The sequence below is a fragment of the Sus scrofa genome, chromosome 9 (assembly GCF_000003025.6).
Source record: "Sus scrofa isolate TJ Tabasco breed Duroc chromosome 9, Sscrofa11.1, whole genome shotgun sequence".
NCBI classification, from domain to species: domain Eukaryota; kingdom Metazoa; phylum Chordata; class Mammalia; order Artiodactyla; family Suidae; genus Sus; species Sus scrofa.
Window position 1 is genome coordinate 72037720 of NC_010451.4, and position 17477 is coordinate 72055196.

The 17477-nt window shown below is 38.3% G+C and overlaps 1 protein-coding gene across 20 annotated transcripts in view; it reads left to right on the forward strand.

Moving 5' to 3' along the window:
* AKAP9 (A-kinase anchoring protein 9) overlaps window positions 1-17179 on the forward strand; it is a 159284-nt gene extending 142105 nt beyond the window's left edge. For 11 of the 20 annotated variants that reach the window (XM_021102183.1, XM_021102193.1, XM_021102188.1 and 8 more), the window contains 12 exons: window positions 2585-2804; window positions 3694-3844; window positions 5286-5954; window positions 6187-6389; window positions 6690-6795; window positions 8276-8455; window positions 9312-9512; window positions 11016-11248; window positions 12866-12951; window positions 14514-14664; window positions 15228-15367; window positions 16633-17179. In XM_021102183.1, the coding sequence (XP_020957842.1) occupies window positions 2585-2804; window positions 3694-3844; window positions 5286-5954; window positions 6187-6389; window positions 6690-6795; window positions 8276-8455; window positions 9312-9512; window positions 11016-11248; window positions 12866-12951; window positions 14514-14664; window positions 15228-15367; window positions 16633-16667 (2375 nt within the window). In that variant the 3' untranslated portion in view covers window positions 16668-17179. 20 annotated transcript variants of the gene reach the window in all.

Sequence of the window (17477 nt, forward strand, 5' to 3'; positions counted from 1 at the left end):
TATATCCCTTATATTTAGACATAGGATTAATTGAAGATTATTTTTAGAGAATTTATTAATGTTATTTTACTTGAGTTAAATAGAATCACATCAAAAGCTTAATTGGTATCATATATATATATATATATATATATATATATATATATGTAAATCCTTAGCCTCTACCCCCTAAGAAATAGTTTTAAAAGCAAAGTTAACATGAATTCTCCAAAGCTAATGTTATTCCTTTCTCCTGATATCAGTAGTGTAATTGTAATATGAAGTGATATAATATGAAGTAATGAACTTGGATAAAAAATTTTTAAGTTAAAAATGTATTTATGGTAGAGTAGAGAAACAAAAGAAGTAGAGGAGTAAAAAATCACCCCTATAATCGCTAAATCCTGAAGTAATAACTTAAAACCCAAGAAAAATAATGTCTTCAGACCATTTAATTGTGCATATATACATAAGTTTATATATTTTACAAAAATGTATTCTGATATATATTTCACTACATTTTTTCATTTATTGTACTTAGGGATTAAATATTATTATTAAATACTTAAATATTTCACTTTGTTGGAGTTCCCATTGAGGCTCAGCAGATTAAGATTCCAACTAGTACTCATGAGAATACAGGTTCAATCCCTGGCCTCACTCAGTGAGTCAAGGATCCAGTGTTGCCTGAAGCTGTGGCATAGGTCGTAGATATAGCTCAGATCTGGCATTGCTGTGGCTGTGGTGTAGGCTGGCAGCTATGGCTCCAGTTCGACCTGTTGCCTGGGAACTTCCATGTGCCACAGATATGCCCCAAGAAAGAAAGAAAGAAGGAAGGAAGGGAAAAAGGGAAGGAGGGAGAGAGAACATTTCAGTTTGTTTTCATTATAACTGACATTTAACAGGGATCTGGTATGTTTTAAAGAAAAAACCATGATCCATATTGGCATTTTTTTTTTTTTTTAATTTTCCCACTGTACAGCAAGGGGGTCAGGTCATCCTTAGATGTATACATTGCAGTTACAGTTTTTTTCCCCCACCCTTTCTTCTGTTGCGACATGAGTATCTAGACATAGTTCTCAATGCTATTCAGCAGGATCTCCTTATAAATCTATTCTAGGTTGTGTCTGATAAGCCCAAGCTCCCGATCCCTCCCACTCCCTCCCCCTCCCATCAGGCAACCACAAGTCTCTTCTCCAAGTCCATGATTTTCTTTTCTGAGGAGATGTTCATTTGTGCTGGATATTAGATTCCAGTTATGAGTGATATCATATGGTATTTGTCTTTGTCTTTCTGGCTCATTTCACTCAGGATGAGATTCTCTAGTTCCATCCATGTTGCTGCAAATGGCATTATGTCATCCTTTTTTATGGCTGAGTAGTATTCCATTGTGTATATATACCACATCTTCCGAATCCAATCCTCTGTCGATGGACATTTGGATTGTTTCCATGTCCTGGCTATTGTGAATAGGGCTGCAATGAACATGCGGGTGCATGTGTCTCTTTTAAGTAGAGCTTTGTCCGGATAGATGCCCAAGAGTGGGATTGCAGGGTCATATGGAAGTTCTATGTATAGATTTCTAAGGTATCTCCAAACTGTTCTCCATAGTGGCTGTACCAGTTTACATTCCCACCAGCAGTGCAGGAGGGTTCCCTTTTCTCCACAGCCCCTCCAGCACTTGTTATTTGTGGATTTATGAGTGATGGCCATTCTGACTGGTGTGAGGTGGTATCTCATGGTAGTTTTGATTTGCATTTCTCTTATAATCAGCGATGTTGAGCATTTTTTCATGTGTTTGTTGGCCATCTGTATATCTTCTTTGGAGAAATGTCTATTCAGGTCTTTTGCCCATTTTTCCATTGATTGATTGGCTTTTTTGCTGTTGAGTTGTATAAGTTGCTTGTATATTCTAGAGATTAAGCCCTTGTCAGTTGCATCATTTGAAACTGTTTTCTCCCATTCTGTAAGTTGTCTTTTTGTTTTCTTTTTGGTTTCCTTTGCTGTGGAAAAGCTTTTCAGTTTGATGAGGTCCCATGGGTTTATTTTTGCTCTAATTTCTATTGCTTTGGGAGACTGACCTGAGAAAATATTCATGATGTTGGCATTTTGACTTTCACTTCTGTTATAATGACATTCTCAGGGACTGAGAAGGAGGGCCAAATGAAACAAGCAAGCAGTGCTGCTCATTGTAGTCAGAGTTACATGGATAACTTCTGCAAGTGCTTTTGCTGCCAAAAACCACTGGAATTTTTTAGTATGAGCTATTGAAATTCTGAATAAACAAATACAGATTGCTGTTTATATAGTATTATGTGAACACATCAGGTTTTTTTATTTATTTCAAATCTTATATCCAGCAATGAATTCTGTTAAACTTTCATCATCCTTATATATGTATAGTCCTGAAATCCTGATGATGTAGCACTGTGAGAAAAGCATGCATATGCAGGTATATGTGTCAACTGACTTAGGGGGCTATAGTCTTTTCATATTTGCTTTGTAGTAATCTCCTAAATAACAAATCAGTTCTTATCAACAGATATTTATAAACCAAATATGAGTTACTAGATCATAATCTAAATATTAATAATTTTCCATTTAGAACTCTTGGAATATAATATGCAGCAGAAGCAGTCTCAAATCCTGGAGATGCAAGTGGAGCTCAGCAGTGTGAAAGACAGAGCAACAGAACTGCAGGAACAACTGAGTTCTGAGAAAATGGTGGTTGCTGAACTAAAAAGTGAACTTGCACAAACTAAATTGGAACTAGAAACAACGCTCAAGGCACAGCATAAGCACCTAAAGGAATTAGAGGCATTCAGGTGTGCCAAGCTTCCTTATTAGAAACCTGTATAAGTAAAGGACTTAAGAGTACTTTTGTCACAGACATTGTGCAAATCTTACAAAAACATAACATTGTTATATGCTGTTTAAATGGCATGAAACTTATTTATAGGAAAAACTACAGTAAAAAGGAAACACCTCATGTTTTTCCAAGTGATAAACTCATAATTAGGTATTGGCATAGTCTTTCAATGGCTTCAATTGTATTTGATACTTGTTGTATAAGATACATAGTTTTGACTTTTATTTTGCCAGTAATTTGAAGTGATATTTATGATCTAATGGAATTCATGTTTTAGTTAGGTAAAATATGCAAAATGTTTTAAAGATAAGGCATATAGAGTTCCCTGGTGGTGCAACAGGTTAAAGATCTGGCATTGTCACTGCTGTGTCTCCAGTCACTGCTCTGGCATGGATTCAGTCCCTGGCCCAGGAACTTCTGCATGCTATGGGCACAGCCAAAAAAGAAAAAGATAATGCATGTAAAAAGGATAAGTTTGTTGGTGTAAATACTGAGCTGTTCTGTTTGCCAAGGACACATTACAAGTATAATCATTATTTTGAATGTTGTTTTCACATACAAATGATGATTCCCACGTTTAGTAGAAGACAAAGGGAATTTTATTAATATTATTTGTATAATAAATTATTTACAATGGTATATAATAACTAATACTTGTATTACTGGAAACAATTAATTTGAAATGAACCACAATCAAAAATCCGTAATCCTTACATGGTTTATGTTTTTCTAATAACTAGTTTATAATATGCCACCACTTTTCAGTGGAAACTCTTCTCTTTCTGTCTCAATATAATACTTGGTCAGAGTAGTTTTATGAGAGTTCATTTGTCTCTCTGATTTAGGTTGGAAATTAAAGATAAAACAGATGAAGTGCATTTGCTTAATGACACATTAGCAAGTGAACAGAAAAAATCCAGAGAGCTACAGTGGGCTTTGGAGAAAGAGAAAGCCAAACTGGGACGCAATGAAGAGCGGGATAAAGAAGAACTTGAGGTATTTTTATCTTAGTCTTTAAATGTCTGTGGAAAAATCCAAAATGATAGAAGAGAGATGTTCCTCTTCCTTAAATGTTGACCTTAAACTGTTCATTAGGTGTAATAAGTTGTTACCTATGTGTTGAATATTATGTTATCAGAACTGTATTATCAGAATTGCTAGTGGTCTGATCCTTTGTTTTGCTGCATACAAGGGTGTTTACAGATTATTTGTCTGCAGCATATGTTTTAGGAATTTGAATTAGTGTGTATACAATTCGATAAATAGGGCATTTGTGTCAGTTTAATGCAGAAGTAGTTTGGTTCTTTTGTTTTCTTCTAGGGAAAGGGAACAGTGAAACTTTCTGGCAGCAGGAGCCCTTGCTGCTATATTTTAAGACAACTTAGAGTGAGACCCTTCACTCTGGGCTCTGGTCCAGAGAGTCACACCCCAGCCTTGCACAGCTGGCCCCTCAATGCAGGTTGTCCTGCACGCAGTGCCACTTTAACACTAGTATCGCTGGCTCAGAGCTCTTCTTCTAGCCACATAATCCCAGTACTCACTAGCTCTGGGCTTAAAAAATAGAACTGTGTAGCCAAAATTTCTGCCCTGTTACTTATTTATTTATTTTTTTAGTGTCTACCATGGTACCCTCCAGACATAGTGAGCTTTCTACCTAGCAAGGATGTTATTTCCCTAGATATTGATTACTGTTTTTTGTTTGTTTGTTTTGGGGGGGTTGCTTTTTAGGGTTGCACTTGGGGTATATGGAAGTTTCCAAGCTAGGGGTCAAATCAGAACTGCAGCTGCTGGCCACAGCCACAGTAATGCCAGATCTGAGCTATGTTTGCGACCTACACAACAGCTCGCAGCAACACCAGATCCTTAACCCACTGAGTGAGGCTAGGGATCAAACCCATATCCTCATAGGTACTAGTCAGGTTCATTACCTGCTGAGCCACAACAGAAACTCCCTGGTTACTATTTTTTTGTTTGTTTGTTTTTTGGGTTTTTTTTTTTATCATTACCAGTTTGTATAAGTTTTGAGTAGTTTGTCCCTAACCCAGCTTTCCCCATAAGCCCCCTTATTTTTAGTATGTGGTATTGGAAATAACAAGGGTTTTCATGAACTCACACATTATTTCAAAAATACTGTATTTTTAAAGGTTATTAATCCTAGAAAAAATGTACTCTGCTTCATATTCCTTAACCAGGTATGATTAATGTTGGGAGATAAAGTATTATTTAGCTTAACTCTGTTTTGTTTATATTCTCACTCGCTGTCCAAATAACTGTACTCTAACCACTACCACTGAAAATATAGGTTAATAAGATGGATAATCAGTTCTGTTACCAAATACTACCAACTTAGTATTAATAAAGGTGCAATTGTATACTTACAGAGCATTTTCAATAATATTAGCATCAACAAATTTTTACTTCAACTTTCTCCTTCAAGGATCTGAAATTTTCACTTGAGGGTCAGAAACAAAGGAATATTCAGCTAAATCAACTTTTGGAACAACAGAAACAACAACTAAACGAATCACAGCAGAAAATAGAATCACAAAGAATGCTACATGATGCCCAGTTATCCGAAGAACGAGGTCGAAACTTAGAGCTTCAAGTACTTCTTGAATCTGAGCAAGTTCGAATTCGAGAAATGAGCAGTACCTTGGACAGGGAGCGGGAATTACATGCACAACTGCAGAGCAGTGTTGATAGCGGGCAGCCTCGACCATCCTTACCCTCTGATGACCTCCTTAGAGAGCTCCAGAAACAGCTAGAAGAGAAACACAGTCGCATAGTAGAATTGTTAAATGAGACTGAGAAATATAAACTTGATTCTTTACAAACAAGACAGCAAATGGAAAAGGATAGGCAAGTTCACAGAAAGACATTGCAGACAGAACAAGAGGCCAATACAGAGGGACAGAAAAAAATGCATGAGCTCCAGTCCAAAGTGGAAGATCTTCAGCGCCAACTGGAAGAGAAAAGACAACAAGTTTATAAGTTAGACCTTGAAGGAAAACGACTTCAAGGAATTATGCAGGAATTCCAGAAGCAAGAGCTAGAACGAGAAGAAAAACGAGAAAGTAGAAGAATTCTGTACCAGAATCTTAACGAGGTAAGTTGACACTTTGTTTTAAAATATTTTTTGAAAAGATATTATAGCCCTGTGATCACATAATTTTGATATTGGATAAAATTATTTATATAGCTCTGCACAAATCATTTAAAAATATAATCAATAGAAGTTTATTTGGGATATAAATAATAATCACGTTCCCATAAGAAAAAATGTGATGTGCTGTTCATTTGTAATTAATACTTCTTCTTTTTCTGTCCAAAATTACCAGCCAACCACATGGAGTTTAACCAGTGATCGAACCAGAAATTGGGTTCTTCAGCAGAAAATAGAAGGAGAGACAAAGGAATCAAGCTATCCTAAAATGATTGAAATAAATAGAGGAGACTGTAATCATGAATTAGAAATGATCAGACAAAAACTTCAGTGTGTGGCTTCAAAACTCCAGCATCTAGCTCAGAAAGCCTCTAATAGGTTAGACTTTTCTGCTTGACCTTTGGAAATGACATGGTTAAACAAGCTGGACAAAATCTGTCCCTCACTAGTGAGGGAGGGGGGTTGAAATTTTCAAATTGTGCGTGTTTACATTGTGAGGTGATACTCTTAACAAAAGTCATACACCTGACAAATCGTATCATCCTCATGCAGGGAAATAATGCTTAAAGTAAAGGAGAAGCAATAGGTAAAACAGGATGTCACTCTTTCTGTAATGTTTGTGCTAGTCAGTGTTGCTCATTGGTGATATATTTTAAATTTTTTGCCTTTTTCTTGAAGACTACAGTTTGAAACAGCAGATGATGAAGATTTTGTTTGGGTTCAGGAAAATATTGATGGAATTATTTTACAACTACAAAAGTTAACTGGCCAGCCAAGTGAAGAGGTAAGACTTTTTAAAAACCCCTTGTAAAGTATTAGGAACAAAGATGTAATGGAAGTATATGAATCATTTGAAACTGGACTTTTTTTTTCTTCTTTTTTGGTCTCTTTAGGGCTCCCCCTGCAGCAAATGGAGGTTCCCAGGCTAGGGGTTAAATCAGAGCTGTAGTTGATGGCCTACGCCAGAGCCACAGCAACACGAGATCTGAGCTACATCTTCAACCTACACCACAACTCACAGCAACGCCAGATCCTTAACCCACTGAGCGAGATCAGGGATCAAACCCTCATCCTCATGGATGCTAGTCAGGTTTGTTAACCACTGAGCCATGACGGGAACTCCTGGCACTGTATTTTCTAAAGTGTATTAATTTTTATCTTTTCACTTATTTAAAAGGTTAATAGTAATGTTTACCTTCCCCTAATAGAAGATAGTGACAGTTTGAGGGGAAATTAACTTCCATTATCATTATTGAATAATCACGGTGTATAATGCAAACCAGGTTTGGAAAGAGTAGTCTGGCTTTTACCCTCACTCTTCCATGAAACCACCTTCAAGAATGCTACCAGTTTCCCAACAGTTGACTAGTCCGGTGATGCTTTTTAGTCCCTGTCTGTCTTGGCTTCTTTGTGGCATTTGACCCTTTTGACCTTTTCTGTTTTAAATACTCTCTCTTTCCTTATGTTTTGAATTAATATTCTCTGATTTCTTCTATCAGTCACCTTCATGAGTTCGTACATGTCTGTCCCGCATGCCTTCAGTTACTGCCTGCCTTCAGGACTTCAGCATTTCTCCCCTGGACTTTTGGTAACACGTAACTTTGTTATGTGTCTGCCTGACACCGGGGTATTTCTTCCCTAATTTACTCTTTCTCAGACATAAATTTTGTTTATGGTACGCTCCAACCTAAAGCTTTTCATGGCTCTTAACTGTCCCCATTCAGGCCTATTGTTCATAAAATGAAAGCAATCTCTGCTCTAGTCTTCACAAGCATCTTATTATAGGTCCTTAAAAGTAACACACTCTTGCCCAAGACTTTGTGCCTTTACACATGCTGTTCCTCCTGCTTAGTAAATTCCTACTTATCATTTAATACTCAGCTTAAGCACTTCTTAGTGAAATTTATTGTTCTCGGTGATCTCACTTTTTTTTTTGGGGGGGGGGTCTTTTGTCATTTTAAGCCCTCACCTGTGGCATATGGAGGTTCCCAGGCTAGGGGTCCAATTGGAGCTGGAGCTGCTGGCCTACGCCAACAGCCACAGCAATGCAGGATCCAAGCCGAGTCTGCGACCTACACCACAGCTTACGGCAATGCCGGATCCTTAACCCACTGAGCAAGGCCAGGGATGGAACCTGTAACCTCATGGTTCCTAGTTGGATTCATTTCCGCTGCACCATCACAGGAACTCCTGACTTCACATTTTTATATGCATTATTCGTAAATGTTTGTGCTTACATGACCTTACGCCATTTTGCCTTTTAGTCTAGCTTAATGTCCCCAAGCACTTCTTGTGGTTCATTAACTGAAAGACTGCTGAGACAAAATGCTGAGCTGACAGGACATATCAGCCAACTAACTGAAGAAAAGAATGATTTAAGAAACATGGTTATGAAGCTGGAGGAGCAGATCAGGTGTTATCGGACAGGAGCTGGCAGAGATTATGTATGTCTGTTTTTATCATGGCTACATGTTAAATATCTGATTCTTAATAGGATCATTGGAAATTTTTGTAAGGATGACATTAATAATAATAATAGCTATATATATTTATTTATTATCTGTTGGGAGCTTTCTCTCTGGCAGATTCTGGGTTATATATGTTTGAAATCTCTAATCCACACTCAGCCTTGTGCATGAGAAAACTGAAGTCAGTACTCAAACGAAGATGTACTTATCTCCAAAGTGAAGTACCTTGCTACCTATGGACCAACTGTACTTACATGTGAAGAAGTGTTCAAACGTGCATTCTGCCTGTTCTTGTCATTTATCAGTTAGATTTTTCTCCCATTTAAAAACTACAGAATACAAAATTGTTAGCTCTGTTACCATGCAATATAAAGGAAAGACCAGTAAGACCAACTGTGTGGTCAGTTACATGACAAGACATCCACATGGCTTCTATAGAGATCCACTTCCCTTTGTACATGCTGGGTTTTATTCCCCCATTTCTCCAGTGTACTGTCAGGTACAAGTTCAACATTTGGACCCAGATAGTCTTTATTTTTTTTAAGTTTCTATACTTTTTTTGTTCAAAGCTCTACTAATCTAAACATCTTCTGTTGGACTAGGTTTTCACAAGGATTTTTAGTTGGGAAGTTAATCTACTCAGCAAAACCATAAATTTAAAGTTAGTGGATATTCTTTAATGTCAGTTGAGATTGGCTTTGAACTTCCTTGTCTGAGGTTGGAAAGCTGAGATTTCTTTATCTCTCATAGGGATATATTTAATATGTTTAATTCAGATCTTTCTTTAGAGCTTGTTCTTAAAAATTATGTAAGTAGCCTCTGGTCTCTGCAGTCTTCCAGGTTTTCATTCAGTGGTGGCCCCAACATTGAAGCCATCATTGCTTCAGAAAAAGAAGTCTGGAACAGAGAAAAGTTGACTCTCCAAAAATCCTTGAAAAGGGCAGAAGCCGAAGTGTACAAACTCAAGGCTGAACTAAGAAATGAAGCTTTACTTCAAAATCTGAGCCCTGAGTCTGAGCACACCACAATAAAGGTAGGAGACATCTTCCATCTAAACATATACTAAAGTTGCTCCTCTGCTTTTGCTTATTCATCTCTTACTAACCTTAGCTGTCAGACTAAAGAATTTTAGGTGGCACTCAGGATTTGTTTCTAGGTCTCCCTGCTCAGTCTGTCATGAATACAGGTCCCTAGCTGGTCACAAAAAATTTGTGGTGAAGCATGCCCAGTTTTGGGACCAGATTAAGCTTTATTAATGGTCAAAGTGGCAGGACCCTGAACTCATGGTTCCACTTAACACAATTTCATCTCTAATAAGCCAACAGAAAGTCAGGTGTTCACCCCCCAGCAAAAGCTCTGCTACTGTCTGGAGTTTCCTGTGGCACAGCAGATTAAGTATGCAGCATTGTCATTGCAGTGGCTCACATTGCTGCTGTGGCGAGGGTTCTGTCCCTGGCTTGGGAACTTCTATATGCTGCAGAAACAGCCCAAAAAAGTAAAAAAATCTAAAAAAAAAAAAAAAAAATGAAAGAAAAATGTTTGGAATATTTATTTTAACTATTTAAAAGAGGAGTTCCCGTCGTGGCGCAGTGGTTAACAAATCCGACTAGGAACCATGAGGGTGCGGGTTCGGTCCCTGCCCTTGCTCAGTGGGTTAATGATCCGGCGTTGCCGTGAGCTGTGGTGTAGGTTGCAGACGCGGCTCAGATCCCGCGTTGCTGTGGCTCTGGCGTAGGCCAGTGGCTACAGCTCCGATTGGACCCCTAGCCTGGGAACCTCCATATGCCGCGGGAGCGGCCCAAGAAATAGCAACAACAACAACAAAAAAAAATAAAAATAAAAATAAAAAAAAATAATAAAATAAAATAAATTTATGACTCTTAAAGGGACAGAAAACTTTAACATTGAAAAAGTTTAATAGGAGTTCCCACTGTGGCTCAGTAGGTTAAGAATCCAACGAGTATCCAGGAGGATGCGATCCAACCCCTGCCCTCACTTAGTGCATAAGGGTTTGGCTTTGCTACAAGCTGCAGCATGGGTCATAGGTGTGGCTTTGATCAGATGTTGCTGTGGCTGTAGGCCGGCAGCTCTGATTTGATCCCTAGCCTGGGAAGTTCCATATGCCACAGGTGCAGCCCTAAAAAGAAAAAAGAGAAAAAAAAAGTATTACTGACAATAATGAAAGTAGCTCTATACAACTAAAAAAACCTCAGATAATGCAAAAACATTTGCAATGAATAGGAGCTAAAATCCATGAACTAGGGAGTTCCCCGATGGCCTAGCAGTTAAAGATTCGGCGTTGTCACTGCTGTGGCTTGGGTTTGATCCCCCAAGTGTTAATTTCAATCAGAAGAATTTGTGAGGCAAAAGTATAAAGTTCTACTTTTAACTTTGTTGATAAAGTTGAAAACAGTGGTAGGGTACCTGCCATCTACTACTGCTACTTTGAAAAAAAAAAATTTAGGGGATGTTCTTCCTCTAGAGAACAATTTGAATAACTTCTTAATAATGTCTTTATGTTTTTCTTTAAACATAGAGAATTTATGGTAAATACCTGAGGGCAGAAAGTTTTCGGAAGGCTCTCATTTATCAAAAGAAATACCTGCTGCTGTTACTAGGTGGGTTTCAGGAATGTGAGGATGCCAGCCTGGCTCTACTTGCCCGGATGGGGGCGCAGCCAGCCTTTGCAGATCTTGAGGTGATCACCAACCGTCCAAAGGGCTTCACCAGGTTTCGTTCAGCTGTCAGAGTGTCCATGGCAATTTCGAGGTAAAGTACTTGAAAGAATACACATTTTAATAGGCTGTCTTAAAAAATTAGTTGTTTTTAATCCTCTTGTCTTTTCTCTGCCTATCGTGCTCTGTACCCATATAGTATGGGACACATCACTAAAATATGCCAGCTTCTTTCTAGGTTTTCATCCTTTAGTCAGGGATACTTTATATTGACTGTAGAAACCCTGTGAAAAGGGCACTCCCAGGTGCAGGTGACTCAGGAGTAGGACATCCAGTCTGGTTTGTCTCAGTTTTTTTTTTTTAGATCAAAATAAGCCCATCATCTAGCTCAGATACATAAATTAAAAGAAGTCATAGGGCAGAGAAGTGTTTTTTTGAAGTCACTTAGGCTGTCATACATTGGTTTTATTCATTACTAACATAACCCATTCTCAAGCCCAGCTATAGAGAGCCCTGGCCTGGCTCTGCATTGGACTCTGCTAGTGCTTTTGTTACTCCTTTTCTGGTAGTTCCAGCTAGGAACTCCGGTGCTCCCTCTGTACATGGTTGAAATGGAGCTAAGAATCAAACTGGTTTGAGGACCTAGCTAAGTATTATCCAGTTCTGTTGTATTCAAGTTATTCACATATATCCCAAAAGACCACAAAGCTAGAATAAGAAATGTAATTAATGTTTTTGTGTACTGGGTAGCATCTGCTGGCTTTCACTCCTCACTTCCCTTGGAGACCAGCCTTCATGCTGCCTGCACACTCCATCTCCTAGACCCCTTGCCAGATGGCTTCCTATTTCTGTCATTTCTTAGCACTGGCACGGGTTAGAAGGTTGGAGAAAGCAAAAAACTTTCCTTCTTCATCTTTCATTCCTTTCATCACCTGGTGCACTTTGTACAAGGTTATGTACTGGAGGATGATTAAGAAAGAAGACATTCCTGCCAAGATCCCTGAAGGTTGGATTGACCAATATGCACATGATTTAGGAGACACAAAATGAAAGGTCACAGGAGTTAGCTGTTAATTTCGATTAGAAGAACTTGGGACAGCTCCATGAAAGCCATTTGTCATTGAAGGACTTCACTGTACCTCCCTCTTTTTCTTGTCCTCTTATATGTTTGGTTGAAATTAAGAAATCAAAATTGTGCTCCACAAAGTTCCCTGGGCCAGGTCATGGCAGGCAGAAACTCACCGTAGCTGGTTTGTGACACTTTTACCCCCATTCCTTTTGAAGCCACCATCCCTGATTACATTGCCTCACTCCTCTTCCAGCTTTCCCTGCTCTGTCTTACTGCCAATCTCACCTGTCCTTTAGAGTCTCCATTCCTCTTTTCATTTCTTGGTGCCGTTTCTTTGCCTATCCAGCTTCCCCTTTTCTACTTTTGCTCTCCATATCTTTGTGTCCCATGTACCTCTGAAGCCAGGACCTGGTACTGGCAACAGAAGAGACCTCTGATGCCCACGGGAAGCTCTGTTTTCTGTTTCAGCTAATTTTGCCACATACCAGGGGACATTTGCATAATTTTAGATTAGGCAACCATGTGATATAATGAGATTTGTTCTGTGTTTGTATATAAATGTATGTCTTGACTTTTGTGGAAATTGTATATTTATACTCTTTACATTATAGATGTGAAATTTTTTCTTGGCATCTCTTTTAGAATGAAATTTTTGGTTCGACGGTGGCATCGAGTCACAAGTTCCGGTCCCATCAATATTAACAGGGATGGCTTTGGACTGAATCCAGGTGAAGTCAAAATAGAATTTTTTCTTATGTTGATGATTCTCTAAAATTACTACATGTGTAATACCTTCCAAATAATGTGTTCTGGGATCTGTGCTGTCCAAAGACAGAGCCCTTATAACTAACAAAGCTGGGACCTTGCTATCTTAAAGAGTAATAAAGGGAGTTCCCGTTGTGGCACAGTAGATTAAGAATCTTACTGCAGTGGCCTTTATTGCTGCAGAGGCACAGGTTGGATCCGGGCGCAGTGGGTTAAAGGATCTTGTGTTGCTGCAGCTGTGGCTTGGATTCAGTCCCTGGCGCAGGAACTTCCATATGCTGCGGGTGCCACTCTTTAAAACAACAACAACAACAAAAAGCAGCAGAGTAATAAGAGCTAGTTTTTGTGGAGCACTTAGTCCACACCAGGCCCTGCTTTTTTTCATGTATTCTTAGAATCCTATGAGACAAGTTACTATGATTTTTACTTTAACAGATGAAAAACTAAAGCATAGAAAGCATTTGTCATTTGCCCCAAATTACTCAGTAGGATGTGGTAGTCCCAGCATCAAACCCTGACAGTCTGGCTCCAGAGCCCACTCTTGTTACAACTGCATTTAAGGCTCTGGTTCAAGATAGGATTGCTCTTTCTCTATTATGTGGAAGTTATGGTTTGAAGTTTTCACGACTTAGCAATATTCAAACATGTTTCTGAGTTCAGCAATAGCTGATACAATGAAACAGCTAAAATTCTTTCTCTTTGAGTTCCCGCTGTGGTGCAGTGGCATCAACAGCGTTTCTGCAGCAGCAGGGACCCAGGTTTGATCTCCATCCTGGTACAGTGGGTTAAACATCCAGGGTTACAGCAGCTGTGAAGAAGGTTGAAAGTCCAGCTTGGATTCTATCCCTAGCCCGGAAACACCATATGCCATGGGGTGACCAAAAAAGAAAAAAAAAAAAATTCCTTCTCTCTGTACTCAAACATTTAGGACTTCAACATTTCAGGCAAAAGGATGAGGTCAGAAGCTGGGGAGCACACAGAGTTATAGACACACAGCATAACTTGTATGTGTTGGTATTAAACCACCTTGATGTGTTCTCTGCAGAGAAAGAATAAATATATTTGGTACTCTAAGCAAATTGTTTTTGAAAAACACATCCTCATACTGAAAACAGCTAAAATTTGTACCATATATGAATTCTGTGTTGTAAGAGTAAATCTTGGTTTTGAGTTTTTCCCCAGTAAAAGTCAGTAGTATGAAAAGACTTAATTACATTAATCTAATTTTCTTTATCCACATCATCTTTTCCCCCAAACTTCACCCTAGTTAAAGCTAAGGTAAAACTAAGAAGAGGTCTTTTAAATAAAAAATAGTTTATTTTCTTTGAGGTATAGTTACTTCCAAATTATCAGAAATACTAATATTCAAGTATAAACAAAACAACACTTGTCCTCTCTTTCTCCCTGTAGCAAGAATAATTGAAAATGACAGTAAAACAGATATAGTAGTAGAGTATGGTACTCTTTTGAAGCCTTATCTTTTGTAGAAATTTTTCAAGGGCTTGGTATTTTTTTTCTTTACAAGGTACATTTTGGATTACTTTAGGTGCTGAAAAGACTGACTCATTTTATCATTCTTCTGGTGGATTGGAGCTATATGGAGAACCAAGACACACTGCGTATCGCTCAAGATCAGATCTGGACTATCCAAGGTCTCCTTTACCATTTCAGAATAGGTAAGAATTTGATAAAAACCTGTACCAATATACTAATTCTTAAGAGAAAAAGGATAGTGTTAGGGCTTTGACTGATTTGCATTAAAAGAACTAAATACCTCTTTAGTTATATATGATTTACATAACCTAAAGCTCAGAATCAAAAATAGTTTTTGGATTTGTAACTGGTTTCCAAGGGCATAGGAAACAGAGCTGATCAAGTGTTAATTGGTATATATGCTGTGATTAGACATTGGGAAAGGCATTGACTAAAATTGGTAGTTTCCAGAATTATGAAAAAAAACTCTAAAGTTTGCATAAGGTGCATTTATATGTTTGCAACATTTATTGATGGCCTTGGCAACAGGCAGTGTGCTGGACATTCTTTTGATGACTTAGTATCTGCTTCGAATTTATTGAGGAGTTTTTTTCCTTTATACATGGCAAACTCAGACATATGAGGGATATAGATGAGGCAGAGTACCAGTGGTCTACCTTTTGAAGGCAAGGTGGAGCTCGACTGGCACATTGCTTGCATTGTTTTTGGATAGTTTGGATTCATGTTCGTATTTTTTATCTCATAGGTACCCAGGCACTCCAGCTGATTTAAATCCCAGTTCTTTAGCATGCTCTCAGCTTCAGAATTATGATCCTGACAGAGCCCTGACAGATTATATCACTCGGCTAGAGGCGCTACAGAGACGGCTTGGAACTGTACAGTCAGGTACCCTCAGCTTAACCAAGTACTGGCAGCACCATGGTGCTAGATAGACCCAGAACTCTTTCTTTTCTTGAAATTCCTTGACCTTCCTCATTAGGACAATCAAATCTTAAACTTGAGTATGAGTTACCAAGCTAGATTTAGGAATTTAAGCCAAAACTTGATTTATCACCCTGGATCCCACTCTCCTGCTTATCTCATTAAGACAATTGATTAGGTGAAGTACATGATGAGCATCTATGTACAAAGTACTCTGAGACACACAGAGTTTCTGCTGGAGAATTTGCTGCCAAGTGATACATGCTGAGGCATCCAAATAAGAGCTGGGGAGATGAGAGGAGGAAGCAAGTGCTTTTTATATGTGATCCAAGAAACCCATCCTATTCAAAGGACTGTGCAAGAATGACCTTTTATTGTCTCTGCTAAAAACAAAAAAAAACAGGAAAAGGGAGGGGGAAAGAAAACCACACAAAAATTTTTTTGTACTTAGTAAATGTGGAATCCCTTCCCTTTTTATTGTGGGAAAAAACCTCTCTTCTCTGTCTCTCAATTCACTCCTGATTCAATGGTCTTGAATCATTTTAATTTAATGAGCTTTAAGTCAGTTTATATGTATGTATGTGTATATGTATATTTTCCTTTTATTAAAGACCCTTTTTTCCTACTATTCCCACAAAATAGATAGGACTAATAGCCAGTTATTTTAAATTAGTAGTTTGCCTCTTCATATAAGAAATTGTCTAACCCAAGCAACTTATAGTTGTAGGAAGCAATTATCATAGCAGGACTTGGTTGGCCTGAGCATTTATATTTCACAAGACCCAGATTTTTAAGACCAAGAGGTATTTCAAGAGGCAAGAGGTATAGAACATTCAACCTGCAGGGCACTTTACAGAGAATCTTATCATTAATCTCACTTAGCATGCCCTGGAGCCAGCCACGGTGAGTTTTGAATATATGTTCAAGGTCTCCTATTGTGTAAGCCAGCTGCTACAGCTCTGATTCCACCCCTAGCCTAGGAATCTCCATATGCCCTAAAAAAAGACACACACAAAAAAGAGTCTCTTTTAAAAATCAGTTCAATTCTGAATAAGATTATTTTAGGCAGAAAAAAGTTTTTAAAAATGGTGCCTCCTTCTGCCCTTCATGGAGTCAGACGCGCTACCATTGCGCCACAAGGTCCCTCTTCTGCCCTTTATGAACTGGTTAGTCTGATTTAAGTCACAATCTCATTGAAATCACTGAAGTATCCTATTTCTATGTTACAGGTTCAACTCAGTTTCATGCTGGCATGAGAAGATAATCCTTTGAAACATGAATCAAAGTGATTTTAAACAAATTCCCTTTTGTAAATCAATGGTTCTTTTGTGCTTTTGTATTGTGGATATTCACCGGGACCAATACAAACACAGCTTATGATTGTATACAAATCCCTTGCCAGCACATGAAAACAAACTGGATTCTGTACATATAAGCATTGTGTATGTATTCATGCACAATAATCATCAAATTACATGTATATTTGTGGAATGCTAATTTAAATGATTAAATTATAAACCTTGTGTATTTATCAAATGGGTGAAAAGATTAAACTTTTGCGCATTATGATACTGTTGAATGTGTAGCTCGAGGTGTCCTGCACTTTTCTTATAAGGCTACTGAAGTTACATGTTACTGCCTAATATATTTGCTACTGGTGATAAAGACAGATAATATCACTTGTAGAGACCTATTTTTGTATAATGGTAGAAGTTTTGGATTTTATGGGGTATTTTGTCAAGTACTGAAATAAAAATGACTTCACCATTTTAACTACACTGTATTTGAACCTTTTTTTGTTTTCATTTTTTTGGTTTTTAGGGCCACACCCACAGCATATGTAAGTTCCCAGGCTAGGGGCTGAATCAGAGCTACAGCTGCTGGCCTGCACCACAGCCACAGCAACACCAGATCTGAGCTGCGTCTGCCACCTACACCACAGCTCATAGCAACGGCTGGATCCTTAACCCACTGAACAAGGTCAAGGATCAATCCCACATCCTCATGGATACTAGTCAGGTTTGTTTCCAGTGTGCCATAATGGAAACTCCTGAACCTTCATTTTTAAGCCACA